This window comes from Rhinolophus sinicus, chromosome 14, assembly GCF_057876585.1.
Source record: "Rhinolophus sinicus isolate RSI-liver-muscle chromosome 14, RSI-T2T, whole genome shotgun sequence".
Classification (NCBI taxonomy): domain Eukaryota; kingdom Metazoa; phylum Chordata; class Mammalia; order Chiroptera; family Rhinolophidae; genus Rhinolophus; species Rhinolophus sinicus.
In genome coordinates, this window is record NC_142514.1 from 160,561,275 (window position 1) to 160,583,926 (window position 22,652).

Sequence of the window (22,652 nt, forward strand, 5' to 3'; positions counted from 1 at the left end):
TTTTGAATTAGTCAAAACCTTTATTTATTTTTGGTTGTGGTCTAATACTATGCTAATCCAATGTTCTAGAAGGACAAAGGTCAGGAAGAAATGTAAATTCCCATCTCTTCTTGTCAGGAAATATAAACTTATCCTCATTACCCACGTGGGAACAGGGGCAGTAGGCTCAGATTTGACACTGACATGTTTTTTCTATTAATAATTTTAATTGGCTCAGTCAGTTCTAGTATCACTATAAGCTATTTTATAGTGTCAATATAAACTGTTTTATGTTTAATCATGTTTATTTACGTTTCCTAGTTACTTCTGCCTTCAGTCTTCCTTTAAAAAAAAAGTGTCTACAGACAATAGTTTAGTGGTTACCAGAGGGTGAAGGGGTGGGGGGTGGGAGATGAGGGTAAGGGGGATCAAATATATGGTGATGGAAGGAGATCTGACTCTGGGTGGTGAACACACAATGGGATTTATAGATGATGTAATACAGAATTGTACACCTGAAATCTATGTAATTTTACTAACAATTGTCACCCCAATAAATTAAAAAAAAAAGTGCCTAGAATCAAGTGAATTTACCTGGAAATTACTGACAATTGAAGTAATTAGCATAGGGAAAATAATAAGTAAACAGAAAACTCTCCTGCTGAGCAGAGTGGCAAAGGTGTTTTAAAATTCATGCTGGATGATGTCCAAGGCCCAGTCCAGTCCAGCATTGCACTATGTCACCCACAATCCTCCAAATTATTGAGTAAGACCCATCTGGAGAAAAATCTCAAGGGAAAAATAATGTCCCTATTCATTAGATAGTACCATAATACTGTGTTTCCCCTGTAAGACCTAATAAGACCTACCCTGAAAATAAGCCCCAGTTAAGATCGTCAGCCAGATGGACGCATTTAGTACGTTATGACAATGCTCCAGAAGAAGATGACATGACTGTATTTGAATAAATGTGTGTTGTTGTACATGAAAAAATCAGAAAATGCGCCCTAATACGTCTTTTGGAGCAAAAATTAATATAAGAACCGGACTTATTTTCGGGGAAACACGGTATGAGATGTACTCCTTCCCTGTAAGCTTTTCATGAACCATAAGGATAGTGCTATGCCATACGCAAATGTGTCTAAATTAGTCAACACCTGTTACAGGAATTATGTAAGCAGGTATGGCCATTAGTGGCAGACAAAAGAAAGGAACCACAGTAAGAAAATGTTAGAAGGGCCAAGATTAGGAGAGTAGAACAAGAAGGTCAAAAACTGATCCCATCTGGGAATAATATTTAGTTGGATCAAGACAAACAGACCAAAACTCATTATGAAACAACTGGGACTAACCCCCAAACACATGAAAGTCATCAACTTGTAACCCTCCCCATTACCAGATTTTCCCTGAGAACATTTAACAACTAATAATAAAGAATAAACTGGTTTACTCATTGTAACATTTCTATAAGCATGGTCAAAGGGATGTGATTGCAGATTCAGGACAAAAGTTAGAGCTGACAATGGTAGCTGACTGTGGCATTTGTTGGTTTTCCTGGGAGAAAAGCCATGAGAAGACTTAGCAAGTTTAAACCAAAGGGTTTCAGGACATTGAATCAGATTATAAAGAGCAGATTACCATATTTTTGAGACCCAGCTATGTAGGCTGTGTGATGATTGCGGTGAGAGATTTTCTTCTGCTAAATTTTGTATTCTTCACGGGGAACGTTAGAAATGTACACAAAAAGATAATTTAGGAAAAAATAATCACTGAACTTCCCGAAGTCATATTAAAGAATCGCACTAAGAATGTGGCCTATTTTTATGTGATTCTGAATCTACACAGTGCCTATCTTTAATGGTCTTCTTGACAAAAATACCTGGGCAGGATGTGCCACTGCCTCCCTTGTCTAAGTTCTCTAGATAGCACAGGCATGGTGGGAATAAAATCTTCCATAGCATATGTGTGGCAGCCAAGATCAGGCTTTAGATTTCCTTAGCATACAGATTCACTTGGGAACATCGGAAACGCTTGACTTTCTCAATGGCAGCTTACCTTCACTTTACTAAATTCGTAGTTACATTCATTCAAATGATGAAAACTTGCTGAGCACCTACTGCCAGACACTGCTTTATGGAATATGATACAGGCAGATGAATAAAATACCTTTTAGCGCTTCAGGTGCTCAAATTCTAGAACATAAGATTTGCCTTTTAATCCATTTGGGTCCCTTATGAATCAGTTAAAGGTAGGCATTTTGTTTTGTTTTGTTTTGTTTTGTTTTGTTTTGTTTTGTTTTGCCTTGCCACAGGTTTGATGTGTAGAAAGATGTCCATCAGCATGCCCCTCGTGGCCTGGGGGTAGTAATGATGGACAGGAAACTGGTTCCCAAAGCCAGAGAAGCAGGAGAGCTGGGAGGACCCACCATGGTTGATCAGTGCTCTAGCTACACTTGGTTAGCAGTGTTTTACAGAAGTTGACAAAGGATAAGGGTTTGGGGTAGAGGGAGTGGTAGAGAGGAAATGAGACAAAGTTTAGGCAAATAACTTTTCTCAATTTGATTAGGTCGACTTATAAAATGGTAGATCCAGAGGAGATCTTAAACAATTATCTCATCTTCCTCCCTCCTCATAGGCCTATCATTGCAGACCAGGGAAGCAGACTACTCATCCTTTTTCTAAGACCTTTATAAAAATCCAGCAATTCTAGTGCTTGGAAGTTCCCACTTGTAACACATTTTTTGTTCTTGTTGTAATTTATATCTTATTTCATTTCATCCAACCTTAGTGAAGATGGAGAACAGCTGCTTACTAACCTCTTGTGTTATTAAGTCACCACTCAGACGTTTCTCATAGTGAGATATCAGATCTCACAACCTTTCTTCATAAACTCCAACTTCCAATCCATTAATCATTTCCCTTGGTCTACCCTGGACCTCCTCCAAGATCTCCATATTCTTCTGAAAATATGGAGCCCAAAACTAGACATGTGTGTGAAATTATCCAGGGCTTAGGAAACATGGGAGTCATGAATTATCTGAATACAGCTGTTGGGAAAAACTAAAGGGAAGATTCAATCAGATTGACAAATTCTTCCCTTGTAACCTGGAGACAGAAGTGGTTGTGTTTTTTTTTTCATAAAAAAACGAGCCTTCGTGTCAGTTATATATTCTACCCTTAGTTTTTAGAGGAAGTATTTTTCAAAAGAAACAGATTTTGATTAGGACATTTAATTTTATTTCTTTTCCTCTCAATAAAATTGCTTAAGAACAAGTGATTTTTCTGTATTTCACTTAATATCCAAAGTCATGGGCCTATCACGGTGAAATTGGGATCATGCTTTCTTAGACTTGAGTGTTTATTTTGATGTAATTTCCCACACAAGGTAAGGTCTATGAAACACCACACTACTTTTAAAGTTTTAACTTCTTTTTCCTAAATTGAACCATTTCTTTTCACTTCATCTGCACACAAAACCTAATTAGAATACAGTAAAACTAAGTTGAAGTCCATATAAGAGGATGAGGCTAAGCTGCAGGATACCTACAATTAAGTTTACCTGATTATTTCACCTGTCAGGTATACCTCCATTATGACCTCACAATCCAATGTGACCAAATATTCCGAGCCTTCTACTTCTCTATAGCCTAGCTGAAAAGCATAGGATCAGCAGAAATACCATTTCTGTTACTCATGGTTGTCTGTTTAGGGCAGTCAGTGTCAACTGCAAAATCCATCGGGTGGTTCCAAGAAGAAATTAGGCCAGACCTGGAATTAAAGCAGTACTCTGAAAGGAAACTGAGTAGGAGAGGAGAACATTTACTCCCCCTTCATAATATCATTTTGAGAAATTGTCGAGGGACTCTGTGACCTAAAGAAGACTACTAAGAGTGCTGGCTGTAAGTAGGCACTTCTGAAGCCTTAGTCTACCAGTGCTGGGCACCAAAGAGTGGTAAGTCTAGTGGGACCTAAGACAGGGTAATGTTGATGCAGATGGATAGGACAAATACAAAGTTTCATAAAAGTTGAGAACAGAGAGATGGGGTAGAATGGTAAATAAATGGGGGAGAGCACATGCGTTTAAATTGCAAGACCCCTTAACTGACTTTTTTTTTGTAGTCATGGCTACATATGTGGTCAGGGAAATTCATTGTTTTTCTCTGCTTAAACAGTAGTCATGACCTGGGAGAGGGGGCAATGTGTGTGAAGTAGGGGTGTATATGGCTAGATAACAAATTTTTGAAATCAGATATTGAATCTATCATACACATTAAATATATTTCTGGATGCAATTCAGATCATAGTCAGCTTTCCTCAAGACAGCCTTCTTGCTGAATTATAAAAATTAAGACCCCAAATTTTCTTTATTACCAAATGCCATGCCTCCCCCAAATGCAATTTAGTACTGAGTATCTTTTATTTCATAGGCATATTTTCCTAGAGGCCTTGGGGAGAATGAGGCAATACTATCATATATTCTGACTTTTCTATTTTTAAAAAAGTCACATATATCTGACCTTTTTAATTTTAAAAAGTGTTCCCAGGAAACATAACTGAAGTTAACTTGCATTGCTCATTGCCTTGTCTATACTGAATGCTAACTTGAGCTCTCATTCTCACATAATAAACATATTCTTAAGGCATTACAACTGCACTGTGGATGCTTAGAACTACTTTGCAAGCCAAATTTCTATTGCCTTCCATTTTATCTGCACACAAAAACTAATTAAATTGAGCAAAAATAAGTTCAATTCCATAAAAGAGAATCATGCTAACCTACATGATGTTAATTTATCTCCAAAAATATGCAGAAGTTTCACATATTCTTGACTATTTTTTTCTAATATTATTTTTTGTTATTGTTTTTGGGAATTCACGTTGTTATTCATTTATATGGTTTTGCCCTCCATTCCTAGGAAGAATTTATAAAGTATCTAATTTACCCTTCAATTATTTGATGTTTCTAAGAGCACAACTTCAGAACAGTATTTAATAATAGAAATTAATCATAAAAGTAGAATTATGTGTCTGGATGTCATATGAAGAACAAAGAAACAGACTTAAAGAGTATTTTTGGGACAATGATGTGGGTTAAAAAATATAAAGTTTAAATTAGTAAACATTTCCTAATATTTTTAAGACTAGGGACTTTAACAAATACAATTAATTTTAGAATTCCCCATTATTTCTTGTTATTTCTAGGGAATTAAATACAATGTTTTGTTTTGCTTTGTTTTCCTAAGGGGAGGGGGAGGAAGCCATAAGATTTTTTTACTGAAATTTAAATCAAGCTGTTGTTAAACCTCAGGTAAGAATCTAGAATCAAATGAAGTAACTGGAAACACAGGGAATAATATAGGAATTAGTTAAAACTTGAAGTTTCAATTCATCTTGTTTTAGTGTATCAAAAATCATAATTAACTATAGAGTTTTAAAGAAGTTTAAAATATAACTAGTTTTGTCCTACCATTTTGAAATTAATGTTTATTAGTATGCTATTAACATTTTGTTAATTATGTTTATATTTCATTAATTAATCTGTTAAATAAAAACATTTTATTTTGAAAATCAAGGTAATTAAAATCTTGCACAGACTGTCCATTATTTTTTTGTTTTGATTAATGGAAAATAGAAGAAATATCATTGTCATATGATATGGTTTTAAGGCCTATATGGTAGTTAACAGTAGTCAAGAGAATTTGAGTCCTAGTTTAAACTATCACTTTCTGGCCATGTGACCTGGGCAAGTCACTTCACTAGCTTATTCACATGGGTACTATAAGTTCCATAGACAAGTTTGTTGAATAAGTTGAGAGGTTTTCACTACTATGTTGCCCAATCAGTCAATAAAAATGAAGGCAGTGGGCTATAAGCTGTGGTTGTCAAATGTGACAGTATATTCAGACCTTAGCTCAGGAAAAACAAACGATGCAGGTGATTTCCATACACTAGGGGAACCTATGAGCTAGATCCTCTTTAAGGTACTTTTTCCATCTAAACTTGGACTCCTTTCAGGAACTGCATATCATCTGGTAAACTAAACTTGGAGCTTATGTAATTATTTACCCTAAAGTTAGTCTCAAGCCAAGGTAAGGATTCATACTCTTATACATATTACATAGGTACCAGTGACAAGGTCTTAGATAGACAGTTTCATGCACCAAAATGTCCTTTAAGAATATTATTTTCTGCTGGGTTGGTTTCTGGGACATAGCAAATACACTGAATTCAGGCCATCCTTCCTGCCAAAATCAGAGTAGAGGCGGGATGAGGTCTCCACGTAGACCCCCCCCCCCCATCTTTGATTCCTTTCATGACTTTGGCAGTTCTGCAAAGACCACTGACTTGTGCTATCTAAGACTTACCAGTATGCATACAATCCCTTGTTTAAAACTACATCTTTCTAGAAGTTGCTTTCCAGAAGGAAGATGGAGAAAATGTATCAGGAAGATGACAAGTAGATGTGTAACTCCCTTACCCATACTATCTCCCAGCTTAGTTTCTAGAGCTGGTATTCTGAGCTGAGTTGGTGCAAAGATACAAAGGACCCAGACACCAATTCTTGGCATTCTCCCAAATGAGATGCTATTTCCAGAGAAGTTCCAAGTTTAGAGTGGAGTCTTCAGAGGAAGAACATTGAATTGCACAAGGAAATCCAATAAACATTTTAGTCCCCAACAGGGACTGTAAGCCTTGTAATTATGTTTAGGATGGTGCGTGTCCATCCTCTCCTTCTCTGTGTCTGTAAACAACATATTAGCTTTGGAGGTTTTTCACCCACTGTATTTTCGGAGAGGGCGTTCCTCATCACAGCATCTGCAGCGCTATATAGCCAGTAACCATTCGAAAAGGCAAATTCATGAAAGGGTTTCTAAACACACTAAATGTTAATCTAAACAATTTATAATGTTTCTTACTCAATAACTCTCAGAAGTCAACCAACTTGGAACCACCCAAAATAAGTTAAGAAAGGAGTTAGACATCATCCATTGGGTTGATAAACTAAATAAAGTAAGTGGAAGGAAGAATGTGCAGGTGAAGAGTTCCAGAGACTAATCTTTCTCTTCAGTGACTATATACTTATGTCTGGACAATTCTCTTTCCTGCTAGCATTTTAAACATGAAAACAATTATAATAATAACAACGAAGACGCTGTTTTACAGATTAGTTTACTGATTAAAAGATAGGACTTTGCAATTGGACAGACCTGGTTCAGAATCAAGCTTTGCTACTTACTGGCTCTGCTAATTTAGGACAATTAATTAACTGATGCCTCAGTTTGTTTACCTTTAAAACAGGAATAATAATAATCTCTGCTTAGAAAGATTGTTGTGAGGATTCCACTAACCATGAAAATGTAGAATGCTTACCACAGTGAATTCAATAAAGTTAGATTTTATTGTTAATTTATTTGATTCTCACAAAATGTTTTAAGTATTGTCACTGTCTTCATTTTGTGATTATGAAAACAGGGCTTTAAAAAGGATAAGTGACAATTCGTGGTTTGAAAGTCTTTCATTAGTTAGCAAATATGCAATATAATTCTAAGACAGCATTTATGGCCACTAATTTTGAGATTCTCAGCCATCTCAGAGGGTTGTGGTGAAGATCTGTTAACAAAATATATGCTCAAACCTAAAAATGAGAGACCCAAATCAAATCTGAGTGGTCGCTATTACAGAGGGAGACATTTAATAATGGATTTTGGAATCGGAAAACTTTCAGTTTTAATTTTAACATTTCCAATTAAAATTCATTATGTATATTGGGGTAAATTACTTAAACTCTGAGCTCCGGTTTCCTTATTTATACAATTAGAATATGACCTATTTCAGCGAGTTGCTTTGAGGGTTAAATAATATATGTCAAATGCAAAACAAAAAAACCCCGAAAAACTTAGTGCTGGACAAATGCAAAATAAATGTTATCCGTCTCATTACAACTTGTATATAGTTTTACATAGTATAGTAATGACAAAAATGAAGTCTTTATAGTCTGTTGAGATTAGTGAAGTCACATCGGGTACCTAAGTCAATGCTCACCAAGGTAATGACTAGAGTCTGAACTTTTTCTCTTTTTCAAGGGAGTGATGGATTTCTAGGGATGTGAGGCAGTTCTGGTGGTTTTAAGGATAAACTTGAGAGTAACAGCAAGGTCACGCAATACAAACATATCTGGTACACTCTAGCCACCTCCTCAGTTGATTCTTTCTCTGCTTGACAACTTGTTTAATGGCAAAAGTGAATTTTAAATTTTTTTCAAATGCCAATTTTCTTTTGCTCAGAAGGAAATCTCCATGGCTAATATTGAAAGGGAGCAAGCGACTAAATTAACATTTCTGAATCTATGCTATGTTAGTAAGTACCCCCACCCAAGTGCACTGTTGTTAAATATGTTTGGGAAATGCTACAGAGTAGTATTTGCAAATTTTGTCACCCATAGAAATCAGACAACTTCCCTTCATGTCACATGTCAGTTGTTCCAGATATCTCAAAATGCATTGATGCTTATCACTACTTCACAATTACAGAATTTACCTCACTGCTAGATCATCTTTAGTGCATTAAAAAAAGCACTAAATGACTATATCACAGAATATACTGGTTTTTTTATACCTGTATTTCAATGTAATTGGCTTCTTCTGTAACCTTATACTTTCTTCACCTTATTCATTTAGAAATATTATTTCTAAATGACCAGACTGCCAAAAGAGTGGAGCCCATGGCACCAAAGTGTTTACAAAGCTCATGTTAACCCAACATACCCCAAGGAGAAAACATAACAAGGCCATTCTTAACCACTCATTATGAAAGTTGTTGGGGAGAAAGAAGCCCTTAGGGGAGGAGGAAGGTCAAAGCAGAGGAAACCATTGTTTTCTACCAAAGTAACCAGAACAATAATGCGCATGGACAGTAGAGATCATTCTCAACGGACAAATGGCCTTTGAGGAATACTCACAGGAAGGACTCTTTTATTCAAAACCCCTGCATAAATATGAACCTATTTCCGTTCCCCTTTCTATTTCTTAGGTCAGTTTTCTTCATGTTCCCTCTCTCTTTTCTATTCACTCACACTGCAATGTCCTATTCCAAAGACTTGAGATATTTCTGGAGCCTTGCTACAATCGCCCAATTTGGGTATTTCTTTCCACAGTCACCTTATGACCTACGGACAGTAGGTAGTTGACATTTTCCTTGAAGCAGGAGATAAGATAAATCAGTTCCAACTCCTTCTGGTTCTGATGAGTATGGGATTTAGCGTGTCCTGAAGGAATTTCTAGATGCCATAATCATCGTAACATGCACTCTGGGCATAAGGATGTCAGAGCATTCTCTTCTGTCTTTTAGGGCAATTGATTGGATTTCCCTTTCCCAGTGTCAGATTTTTGAGTGCACTTAATGTTTACTCAGAGATTAAAATTTAGCTAAGTATTTTCTATCTTCTCTGGTACTCCAGAAAGTGCTCACAACTGATCAAAATGTCTCATATAGGCCATATGTTTCTCCTAGCTTCAGACTGAACTGTTAAATTCAGAGGTCACACGTTGCTAGACTTTTTTAGAAACTAGACTTTAAAGGTTTTTTTTTCTTCAATTTTTAAATTAATACTCTGAAACATATTTTGCCATATGTCTAAAATAAAACCCAAGAATGATGTCTGTCATCCCTTGTGCATCAGAAGTTATTTTAAATATGGCATCTTTATAAAAGTCAATAGCTGCCTCATCAAAGGGCAATCATGTCCAGTGTGGGTGGCTGTGCCAATTGTTTTTGAACTACTGTAGCAATCTAGCCAATCCTAGGGAATGGCTTGCAGCCTTTCTACACCCACACTTTTTCTTAATTATCTCCACCAGGCTGAGTTAGCTAAGGACAGATCTATAGCATTTCCTGGATGTCAAAATGCCCACACACCTTCTGCAATCCTTGGGCTACCAGCTCCCTTTCATGTTTCTCCTTGTTGGTCCATTTAATTATCTATTATCTAGCATACATAACACATTATTCATGAGACCCAGATGATTTCACGATATATCTTTGATTTTACAAGACCCCAACAATTTCAGGATATAATATCTTTGATTTTGAATTACCTGAAACATTAGAACTTTTGTTTGCACTAAGAAAATAAGTACGTGATAGTCTCTCATCATCCTGTCCCTTTAAAAAATAATCTGCAGAAGTTTGAGATCATTGGACCAATTAAGACTTTTGGAGTCATCATCTCACAAAACGATAGGTTCAATATCTAGATTCTTTTTATGCTGGATTCAAAAAAGCTGGTTTGATTTTTTTTCGTAATGTACTTAACGAACAAGTTAGAAATTGACAGCACCCAAAATTGTAAATCAAAGGTTAGGGTGACTTAGGCCCTACTTTCCACCAAAAAATAGTTATCCACCATATCATCCAAACTTGGAACTAAAATAGAATTTAGAGTTTATCCTGAGAACATCCTCCTTGTTTTACGTTTGAGGAAATAGAGATTGAGAGGGACTAATTGATTTTTTCCAGCTCCTGACAACTAGTTCGGAGTAAAATTTGAACTCAGGCTTTTAATTGGGCTCCCTGTGTTCTCTTGAAAAAGGTAAGAATCCAGAAGTCTGTCCTCTTCTGGGGAACAGAGCAAATTAAAAGACCAGCCATGTCTCTAAGCTATAAGCTCCACCAAGATAGGTACCACTCTGTCTTGCTCATTGCGGAATCTCCAGACTCCAGCACAGTTCCTGCCACATAACAGGTTGTCAATCAATGCTCATAGAATAAAATTATGAATGTTAGAGTCTATAGAAAGTATACGTCTTGGGCCAAGTGGGAAATGGCCAGTCAAGTTCATGATCCCCGTAAGTATCAGAATATCTACTAAGATAAGCAAGATTCCAGGCATCCAAGACCGGGATGAAATTCCAGAGGGTTTGAAGAAAACAAGCCAGCATGAATTCATGCATCAGATATGGGCTGGGTCAAGTGACCTCTGAAAACCTTCCCAGCCCTCAGATTCTGTGACTCACAAGTAAAAGTAAAGTGCATCTTGGTTTTGGCTCTTCCTATTCTGTGTTTTTTTTGGGGGGAGGGGAGGTGGAATTAGTGACTGTGCCTTAGATGATGTGTGAGCTATGGGAAGATTGCTGCCTTCTTTGAGTCTCTAAGTGTGAGGGAGTAAAAGAATGGTTTAGGAAGAAACTTTTCATTAGGACTGCAAATTTTTGGAAACTATTTGTAGATTTTTTGGATACTATTTGTAGATTTTTTTTTTTTTAATTAAAGCAATCAAAATAGGAGAAAATAATGCCTACAACTCCCTTAGATGCCTGAGTGGGGTTTGAGACATTATGGTCTGGAGAGGAACAAGCATAGCTCTTGAAATTTGAAGAAATAGATTTTGAGTCAGTCTTCACCTCTTACAGGCAATGTGTTCTTGGGCAGCTCCAAACCTGTTTCCTCATCTGTAAAAGTTGACTGGTGATTCCTGCCCTATATGATTGCTGAAGAGATCAAATAAGGAAACTTGTAAACAGTTTTCAAAACACTATATGCATAGGAACTATTATTACTAGGAAATACAAATGAAGTCTGCATTATAGCAGAATGCTTTATAAGACTCCTTCAGAATGTTAGAAAAGAGAGAGAGAAAAAGTCCATCTGATTGTTTTTAAACTCAGAACGAACACTCCAGAAATTGCCAAATAAATATGGAGGTAGGGAGAAAGAACATTTTGATCTTTGCACTGTGGAGTTTTGGAGTATTAGTCTTTATGGAACATATATATCTTTCTTGAGAAACATTTGTTAAAGCAGTAGCTTTAACTTCCAAAGTAAAAGAAGAAAGATTTCATATTTTTAAAATTATAGTCACTCTTAAGCCAAAGGGGGGAGAAATTTTTCTTTTTATTGTTTAAGAACTTAATCTTTCTCGCTTTAAAGGCATACCCCCTCTCCATTTGTACAGGATTCAATAAATGGTAAGCTCTCACTAATGTTAATGTTTATTTTTATTTATTAAGTACTACTCTCTGTTCTATATGGATTATGGCATGTAAATTTAAGAGACTCACTGCCTGTTAAATTCACTAGAAAACAGAGACAAACATGCGCGCGCACGCGCGCACACACACACACACACACACACACACACACACAGTAATAGCAGATCAGCCAAAGATAATTTGAGATACTTTTGAGGTAGCAGTTGTAAAATTAAAATAGGCAACTCATTAAATTATCCACAGAGTGAAAGGAAATCTATAAAAATAGATATTTTTCTGGCAAGTCGGTGCTTTTCAGAACAAATTTAGTTTAAGCAGAATTTTAAAATCAGATGATATCAGTTCATATTTGTTAGAATCATTTAAATGGTTGGATTAGTTTGTCCTAATTAAAAGCAAAGATTAGCTTCACTGGCATTTGGTAGAAGTATATTTTATTAAAAATATGTTCAGTTAGACATCATTTTAACTGACAGATTGTAAGCAATTTGATAGAGTGAATGTTATTCGAGCAAGTTGGAGCCTGGTCCCCAAATCACAGAATTAAAAATAAAAATCCTTTGTAAGTCATGGCTCAATGCTGACTTTTTCTCATTTTTATTTCTGTGGTTGATTATCTATTTTGTGGTCATCCTGGCCCTTGCCTCTCACAATGCCTGATTTGGGATGTTGTTTCTTACTAAAGCTTCCCCTAGAGGACAGGCCAGGAAAAGGAAAGAAACTAAATTCACTAGCTTCTTCTCTTATTAAGAATTTATATTAGAAATTTGAGAGGAAAAGAGTCTGGCAAATGAATGAAGAAACTTATGTATGTTGATTTTAGATCTTTTAAAAGTCATCTTTCCAATTTACATTGATAGGCAATTGACCAATGATTTTTCAGAAGCCAACAAAAACTTGTTTTTAAAATCCTGGTGTACTGCCTGGACTATACAAATTAGATGATATTTAAAAATAACTAGTACTCTGGTTCAAACAAAGTAAAATGCTGTATGCAAAGAGAATGTCATAGTGATACCTCCCACTTACGGAATGTCTGCTTCCCACTTTGCAAAGCCCTTTCAGACATTCTCTTCTAGCCTCTAAAAATTGCTGTGTTGTAGGTCTTACTATCAATGACACTGAAAAAGCTACAGGCAGGATGAATATATTTTCATCTGAATTAATACTGATGTATTCCATTGGGGGAGCTAGACCAAACTAAAATCTCACACACAGAAATACTAATACGCAAGATCACGGGGTACGAAAGTAGGCTAGGTTACTGTTAATTTTTTAAGGTTAAAATTACCCCCTCCCTCTTTCTTCCCCTCTCCTCTTATCACCTTCTAACCTTCAGTCTGATTTCAAACAGGACAATGGAAATGTCTTGCCTTCAGGCTGAGGAGCTCTAGGTAAATACACAGAAACGGTGACTACCAGGTGCACCATTCTTAAAGTGACATTCATTCCCAGGACACTTTAGAAGAAACCATTTCATCTCTCAAATCGAGGATGTGTGTGTGCCTGCGTGAGAGGATGACGTGACCTTTTGTGGTTTGTTTAAGTTGTTCAAGATCTCAAGGTTAAAAGAATTACTGTTAAGCATTTTCCCTCCGTGTTTCCCAGAGACGCGAAATCTACAATTTTCTCGGTTCGACTGTCAGATAAATTGGCAAGTCGACTAAAAGGATAATATTCCCTTAACGATGCATTCATTGGAAGCCCTAGCAACTATATTAGGCAGCAGCGAGTATTCGCTAGCAAGGCATCTCACGGAGAGAGGGAACTCTGCAATTTAGAGTGACAGATGATTTTTTTCTCATCCATCAAGCCGCCTCAAAATGTCACAATATTTACACCTCTTCCTTGGTGAATTAGAATCCAGAGACAGGCAGACGGGAAGAAAAAAAAAAAAAACCGACCGGTTGCCGCTTATTGGGGAAAAGCTAGCGTTGCACCTTTAAATTCTGCCCTCCATTCCCCGTGCCCCCCTTCTCGGGATTTTGCAATAAATCTCCCTGTTCTGCGTTCAGCCCTGCAGATCCGTATTTAAAACAGCACCATCTGGGAAGGGTGGGTGGCGATGGTGATGCGGACTCCTTGGAGTTCCTTTGCAGCACGCTTGGAATTGCATCAGACTGATCAGAAATCCCCCCGCCTCCAAGCCCGGCCCCTCCCGCCTCGTTCCCCTCCCTGCCCCTCCCCTTCCCTCCCTTCGCGTAGATCTGACTGAGAAAACGACTGGATCTCGGAACAATCTGTGCCCCATTCGCTGCAGGCTTGCTCCGTAAACCCTGCCCTACGCTCCCTTTGTGTGCCAGGCAGCCTATCACCGTCATCTGATCTTAGTGCCTGTTTTTTTTTATTTTTTCCTTCTAAATCTCCACAATATCCTTGCGTTGCCTATGAATCTTTTCCACCTGAGCAGAGTTGGGATTCTTTCTTTCGCTCCCTAAAACAGTCGAGTCTTGAGTTTCGAAAATAGCTTTTCCCTCACGCTCCCCCACCTCCACCCCAAGCCTTAGCCCCTTAATTAAGGAGGGCTGAACCCCGGAAGGAGGAATCCAAAACGCCCAAGCCCTGGGACGAAAACTGCCCTCGGGCTTGGCTCCGCGGCTGGAACAAAGGGTCCAGGAGGGGGGTGGGTTGAGGGTTGAAAGAGTGTGGAGAGGATGGTGGCCCCCGTGCAGGGGCGCGCAAGTCCCTAGGCTCCCAGAGCAGAGACGGGAGGACTACGCTGCTGCGCGCTCTGGCCGTTCCGGGTCCCTTTGGGGCGGAGGCGGGGGAGGTGGAACGGAAGACTGGGAGGCTCTAAGCAGCTTCGATCTCCCCCGCCCCCCGGCCCACCCGTGCGGCGGCGGCGGCCCCCAGGCTAGCCGGCGGTCCCTCCACCCGCGCCTCCCGGAGCAAACTCGCGGTGGCTGGGAGGTCTGCGCGCCCAGCTGATTGGTGGCTCTGTCCAGCTGCCGCGCGGAGTGTTCTTCTCCACCGCCTCCAGCCGCCCAGACTCCCTCCCGCGGCCGGCTCCCTGGCCAGGAAAGGACCTTCTCCTCCCAAGCAGAGCCCCCACCTTCCCATCGTTACCCCGCCTGACTCGGACCTGGGCTCAATGAGGCATCCGGCCCGGCGGGGGAGCTGAGCGCGGTCTCCGCGGCTCCCCTTCCCTTGAGAAAGCGGGAGCCTTCTAAGCCAGCGCCCGAAACTCGGGCGGGAGGGAGGGGGTAAAAAAAAAAAAAACACCCAGAAAGAAACATCCAGCGAGGCGTGAGGGCGACCGAGGGGAAGAGAAAGAATGAGGAAGGGATGGAGGAAGGAGGAGGGGGCGGGGTGGAAGAAGGGGGGCGGGAAGGAGGGAGGGAGGGAGGGGAGAAAGGGAGGGAGGGATACAGAGAGAATGAATCCTCACTAGAAGAGCTGAAATTACCTTAATTCATTTTGTGTTGGAGATTTAGCGTTATCTCCTATCCTCTCCCCAACCTCCACCTCCCCTTTCCTCACCGCACACCACCTCCACCGCCTCATTCTAAATGGTACAAAGTCAAAATTTAGGAAATCGAATGTTGTGTAAAAAAGCTTCATAATTAGTAATGAGTCTACTGTACACACACACACACACACACACACACACACACACACACCGGCCAAGAGAAGAGACCGGAAAAGAGGGAGGTGAAGGGGAGATAGAGATAAATCTTACATTTGAATCAGACATTTGCAGGTCCAAGTTAACTAAACTCATTATATCCGCAGGAAGGCTGAGCATTTTTTTTTTTTTTTTTTTTTTTTTTTTGCCTTCTCTCTCTTTACCCCAAGGTTCTCACCTAGGGCAATTCAAACTGGGTAAATACCAAGAAACAACCCCCACTCACGCTTTCCTTCTACCTCCTCCCCTCCACCACGCGTCCTCTCGGGAAGATCGAGTATCAAAATAGCTCAAGAATTGGGGTTTCTGGGGTCCCCGCCCCGGTGCTTACCTTCTTTGCGGCTTACACCACCCCGGTGGCTAGATCCTGGAGATAAACACTTGCATTTCCCAAAGTTAACCCAGTATACCAACCCGGAGCTTGCCAAGAGTCTATTCCAGCCTACACCGCTAGGAAGCCAACTTCAGCGAGCTCAATGAGGGGACCAAACTGGGGCTTGCCTTCCAAACGCTCCGCTCCAAAATATGACTCTTCTGCCCAGATCTCAGTGTGAGTCGAACCTCAGAAAAGACGCTTCTTAAGGGCGACACGGGGCTGGCTTTACTGCGGGACCAAGACGGCTACCTGGAGTACCACCACCTCGGACAAATTCGTTGGCGCTGTCCAAGGTGCTGAATGGACTCCGATCTCCCGGATTACACACCCGGCGCAGCAGGAGAAAAAGCTAAAAAAAATCTCTAATAAAGTGATACTTGATATTGCTCTAGACGGTTTCTTCCACTTCCTTGCGTTTTGTCACGTGCGGATAGCTTTGCCAAAGCCATCCTGTTATTAGTTGATCACATGTTGATGAGACCCTTTTCTTCTATGAGAGGATCACCCATTTCATCACCGGTGATATGCACTTCTGACTTATTTCTCTCCCACCAACCCCACCCCCATTTGCACCCAAACTCCCAATCTCTACCCCACCCTTACCCCCACTCCATCCCAACCTCAACCACTAACAACATTATTGTTTTAGATGGAAATTAGCCCCCTTGCAAATGTCAATTACATGCCCATACATAAATCATAGAATATTCTCATACACCACACACATAGAGGCAAAGAATGGAGTGCAGGAAGCCTGGGAGAGAAGCATCAGCCTTGAACAGCCAATATAACACACACACACACACCCCTCTCCAGCTCCAAGTTTGTTCCACGCAGTTTCACATTGCTGTGTTAAATCTCAAATGATTCCAATTAAAGTTGCACTATGTAAAAACCCGATTCTCCTGGCCTGAGTAGCTGCTGTTCTTTGGCGTGTGAAATGCTAGGAAGAGCTGTGATATGCCCGTTGTTAAGCAACATGTCAAGATTTTTCAATTATAATGCAGGGTTTATTGCTACTCACCATTGTGCTTTTGCTGTCCTGGAGACTCAAGTGTCTTAAAATCCCGTCTCCCCAACAGATGCTGGAAGGTAATGTGTCTTGTTTGAAGTCATCATGTGAGAAGTTCGGCTTTGCTCAGTGGATCGCCCACCACTTGGTGTGACTTATGAATCTAATAACCCTTTGCAATATCCGCAAGCTTAAACTCTCAACCACCTTGGCGACTACAGAAGACAAAGCAACTGGCATCGATGTTGAAAAACCTATAGATTTACGCAAACGCCCTCACTCCGAGAGGCACGTTTCCTTTTGAGTTCTTACGTGATTCTATGAATGAGCGAGGTTAGCGATGCCAGCCCAACTGCCCTGCTATATAGCGGGTGGTTCCAGGAGCTGCCTCCCAACCGCCCGTCACTGGGTCCTGGCACAGAAAGTTCCCGGGGAAGTGAGGAGTTTCAGGGTACCCTCATAAAAATAATTCAGCCTGCACACCGCTTCCCTTGCCCACTGCTCAGGTCACACCTGGGGCTCTGGCAAAGCTGAGTTCGGCTCGGGAGATTTCTCTGTCGCCAGGTAAGAAAACCTTCGCCTTGTCTGGCTAGGGCGGGAAGACCGCTAGGGAACTTGTTGCTTATCAGCGCCAGCAGCCTACCGCTTTAATAATAATACCAGAAAAGCGCAGGGGGAGGGGGTGAAAGGGGTGGCGGCAACGTCGACGACTATCCGTGCTGTTTACGTGACCAACTCACTGTGACTCCCTTGGTAAAAAGGAAACTTCTTAGAAAAGTTCGTGCCCCTCCCCCTTCCCCATCATGACTAAGGGTCTCCAGCTGATGAGGTCGTGAGTGATGATCAAGTGGGGGTGGGGGGCTAGGCGGCGGGGTGTGTGTATGTGTGTGTGGGTGAGTGACTTGTCCTTGTCCTACGTGCGTCGAAGCGCGCATCAGCTGGCGACTTTCCCTTTCCCTCTTAGGGACTGATGACTAGGCGAGAGGTACCCGGGCGAGCCACTAGTTGCCCACAGGAACCTGTGTAAACCGAGCTCTCGAGCAGCTGAGTTGAATGAAGTTATGACTGCGTTTGCTCTAATGGGTTATGGTTTTTTCAAATGTGAGTTAACAGCCCCGGTGCGCAGCTAGGTCGGCATGGCGCGCGGCGGGGTGTAGAGCCGCCGGCAAAGGCAGGGAGGGGTGCCACCGCAGCGGCTCGGGGCTCCGCGTCCGCTCAGTTCTTCTTCCCTGGACTCGCTTCCGCATCATCCGGGGGCTCCCAAGTCGCCAGGGTGCCGGGGTGAGCGCCGCGGGAAACTGGAGCCGCACGCGGGAGGAGCCAGGGCTGGGATTGCTGGCAGCAGGAGGGGGCTCTCCCAGGAAACCCCGCGGTTAGCACCCGCGCTTCACCACCAGTGGCTGCGCAGGGTAGGAAGTGGAGAGGTCACGTGTTGGCGGAAAGTAACTTAGAAGGGAAAGGATGAACTTCAAGGAGAAGAAAAAAGCACGAGAAAACAAACCACCTCCCCACCCCCTTCTAACCCCACCCCCTCCCCCGTGTGTAACATAAAGGTAAACGCGGGTGAGGTGGGAGAGGCGAGCCGCTCTCTGCTAGAGACCTGGGTAGAACTCGGGAAATCTCAGGCAACAAGGTACAAGTCGACCATTGGCAATGTTCCCCAGCCTAGGGAGGCTCTAACCCAAGGTATCTTTCCACTGAAGCTGCCCTTTGCCTACCCCCAGCCGGCTGCTGCACAGACGAGCAGAGAAACCAAGGATGACTGTAAACCAGTTGTTATGGAGATGCTGGTCGCTCTGAGAAGCGCAAGTGCCCTGGGAAGTCCCCAGACGCATTTCAGGTTTCGTTGTTTTGGCACCATCACCATGATTTTACTCTGCCCAGGGTTCCCATGAAGAGGAGCCCACCCACCGCGTCACAGGCCCTCGCTGCGGCGCTATTGACTGCAAGGGTGAGGCAGATAGATGCTGCAGAATATGGTGGATAGCGCTTAAGTTTCAGACCACCCAGTCCTTTTCAAGTACCAGTTTCTTTATGCCAATCAAAAGTGCTGTCTTTAAATGTCATTCGTGCTTCCTTGTGTGTAAAAACCTCAGTTATGAGAGAGGATGATTAGAACATTAGCATTTAGTGGCAGCTACAATGTCCTGCTCTCCTCCCCCACCCATCCCAGAAAGGTCTTTCTTATGGAAAACAGGCTTTACTTCCCAATTCTGTATGTGGACGTCTGTTCACTGGAATCCCCATTGGTACCGGGTTATTACTACTATAAGTCAGTCCAGTGTTGAGTTGATATCACTCTACAGATGTTTCCAGAGCCAACCCAGTTTATTCTAGGTTCCAGCCAAGGTACATGTATACAAATGCTTGCTGGACTTTATTAGGGAAAGTTCTAGACTTGCCTGGCTCCTGGAAACGTGAATTAGCTCATCCTAATAGGAGGTAAGATGCTCTCACACTCACCAACGCAACAGTTCTCTTCAACTAAAAGGACTACTCAGATTGTCCACAAAATGCCACTTTTTGTTGATCCATGAATTAGCCAGCAGATGCTGCCCTAAGACTGGGACAGCTGGCACATACCATTCTCAGAGGTCTTGGGGTCCAGGTTTTGTGGACAAAACTGGTTTCCTGAGCGTAATTCGTAATACTATAATTAAGTTCCCTTGCCTATTCAGTGATGCTAGTGTAGCTCTGAAATCTTGAAATAACACTGGGAGATGATCACTATATGAACATAATTATTCCTCATTGTCATCTATATGATGACTTATCTGACTTCTTTGTCAGCAGTTTGTGGTCTGTGTAAAGATGATCAGTTATTTCTCTGATGGATCTTTATTCTGAAAATGAATGCCATATTGTATAATGCGACATCCTGAATTGTCAGCTGGGGTGCTTTGGGATTCAGAACATAAATGATTGATTAATTTGAAATAATTTGGACAACACATGATTGTACTAAAAATATTTCCCAAGGAATATTTTTGACCGTTGATCTTCTTTCTTGGAATCATTACTAACACTTACAACTTACCAAGCAAGACAAGGGACAAGAGTTGCTATATAACCAGAGTTGCTAGAGAAAGTTGGGGAGGGGAGTGAGGAGATGGTGTTTGACATATTTTCCCCCCTCTCTTGATTTCTCAGTGCTCTGAGGGAGAATTCTCTTCTCTTGGTGCATTATCAGCTCTTCACCTTTTTATCTCCATCCACTCACATATTTTCTTTTTTTCCATCTGATGAAATCCGGTGTCTAATATAAGCAAAGGTTGCAGTCATTTCATTTGTTAAGATAGATGCCAAACTCTGTACCTGCCACAATTTTAATCTCAGGAGCACTTATTTCTGAGGCGATCTAATTTTCTCCACACAACCTTAGTTGGCTCTGATACAAATATCACACTTTTCTAGGTTCACCTGACCCTATTCATTTTTAGCAATAGTAAGAACATTTCAAACTGAACCGTAAATAAATGTTGTTCCTTAAAGATTATGACCTAATAATGTAGCCAAATTTTAAGCAAAGTATATTAATACAACTGAGAAGGAAGGCTTTTTGCTTCCAAACCATGAGTATTGTATTCCTTTAGGTAAATTGTTCGATATTCCATGCAGTTTTCTACCAAAGCCACAGTTATAAAGCTTGTCTGCTGCCTGTGCCTTTATGAAGATGGGTACAAAAAGTAAGAAGAAGGAGCCTATCAAGACTAGGAGGCACAATCCAGTTATAAAATAAATAGAGCACAGGGATGTAATGTACAGCATTGGGAATATAGTCAATTTAACATTGCGCAGTGACATAAGGTTACTAAAATTGTCCTGGTGATTATTTCACAAGGTATATAGATGTTGAATCACTATGTTGTACACCTTAAACTGATATAATATTGTATGTCAACTATTATTTAAAAAAGACTAAGAGTCACAAAAATATCATTAAGTAGATATGTGAAGAGTGTCAGAATTAGTGGGAGAGAATTAACAAAACAGTAGTCTATGAAATCAGAAATGAAAGATTTCTTTTTCTTAGGAAATTAAGAGACACTTGGAATATCTCTTGAGACAAAGATTACTCTTTTTATTTCTAAAAGGAAATTCAGCAAGTCACATTAAAAAGAATAGTTTGTGTACTCCCTTCCCCATATCAAGGTAGAGATGATGAGATAGTACTTCCGTTTTTTTCCCTTCCAACTTTTCTTTCCAAATCTCATTGGAAATCTCATTGGATTATTTTCTCCCTTCTCTCTTACTCCTACTTCCTTTCCTCCCCTTCAGTGCTTAATTTGTGCCAGGTACTTTGATAGGGGCTGGTTATCCATATATTAATAGTTAATATATGGGTACCCATATATTAATATATTAATAATTCCCTACCCTAAAGACTTTCAGAGTTGAATAGACCCAAGTTCTAATCTATAAGAGTTTGGGAGTCAGGTGAAGATGATATAATTGAAGAGTGCTTGGTTAATTATTGCCAAGATGTTAACAGTGCCTTTTCCTGGTCATTACTTCAGGATCACTTGTTATAATGAATGAAGAACAGTGTCCAAGAGAGGCTTCAGATGGTGACATAATTGCTGTCTTGGAGGCGTAAAAAAAAAGCAGATAGCAGAAGAGTTCTGTTTATGATATAAAGAGTGATTCTGACCAGGTAGGAAGGAAGATTGGCTCTCTTAGTCACTTCCTGATCTCTAATGGTTCTCCACAGGCAATAGAAGGAGAGACAAAGAATCACGACACACAATTTGGAAAGCTTTTTGAAAACAAGAATAGGCAATGATTGCCAAGAACCTGGTGTTGAGCTCATATTTAAAAAGAACTTAAGGAATCTTCCATTTACAAACCTAGTTTAGTTAGAAAGGAAACGATCAGAGCATCATAAAGAAGCAAGCAAAAGAAAACCTTGGAAAAGTGATGATTTAGTTGCAATAACCTCTGTGCATTCCTGAGCCTGACAAGTAAGTATAAGATAGAAGATCTGGACCTGACTTAACTCGATTTCAGGGAAACCAGACAACCCCATAATGAGGCTGAAGCAAGACCACATGGAATATTGAGGAAGAACTGAATGACTCTTTCTAAACCATCTTGCAGACAAGGGATGAATAAGAGGAAGTATGGGTGGCAAGTAGGGGAGAAGTGATGTTGCGAATATGAAAAGTTGATGGGAGATTAAGGCAGGTCAAGAATATGTCAGGTCAGGGCTTGCGAGAACTATACTTAGCTAAATGTAAGATCATATTAGGAATTGAATAAAATAAGAAAATCACATAACTTAGAATCAAGGAAAGGCAAGTGAAAACTAATAAAATTAGTAGAGTTTATATTGTGGTGGCATCTAACAAGGTATGTTCGAGATCTAATCTGCCTAGATCTTCTGTGGGGAAGCTTTCACAGGTGCTAAATTAAAGCACATTTATGATACTTAAATGTATGCATGAATCTCCTGGGCAGTTTGTTAAAAAGCAGAATCTGAATCTAGGGTAGGTATCAAGATTTGGCCTTTTTAACAAATTCCCAAATGATAGGGTTGGACCACAGTTTACACATGCTGCTTCAGCAAATAGTATCATTTGCATTCATTGAAAACTAGCTGATCTGTTTGTTAACTGAAGTGAATTGAATGCAAAATAACCAAAAAATAATTCAAGGAAGAGACCTGTTACTTTAG

General features: G+C 40.5%; 1 protein-coding gene across 3 annotated transcripts in view; it reads right to left on the reverse strand.

The window, feature by feature from the left end:
• The window catches only part of BDNF (brain derived neurotrophic factor), a 56,534-nt gene extending 38,934 nt beyond the window's left edge, over positions 1-17,600 (reverse strand). Inside the window, exon 1 of one of the 3 annotated variants that reach the window (XM_088791706.1) lies at positions 16,991-17,600. In XM_088791706.1, the coding sequence (XP_088647832.1) occupies positions 16,991-16,993 (3 nt within the window). In that variant the 5' untranslated portion in view covers positions 16,994-17,600. Of the gene's footprint in view, positions 1-15,921; positions 16,474-16,990 lie in introns of those variants that run through there. The other 2 variants (XM_088791705.1, XM_088791703.1) reach the window with 2 other exon arrangements.
• Between the last annotated feature and the right edge of the window lie 5,052 nt (positions 17,601-22,652).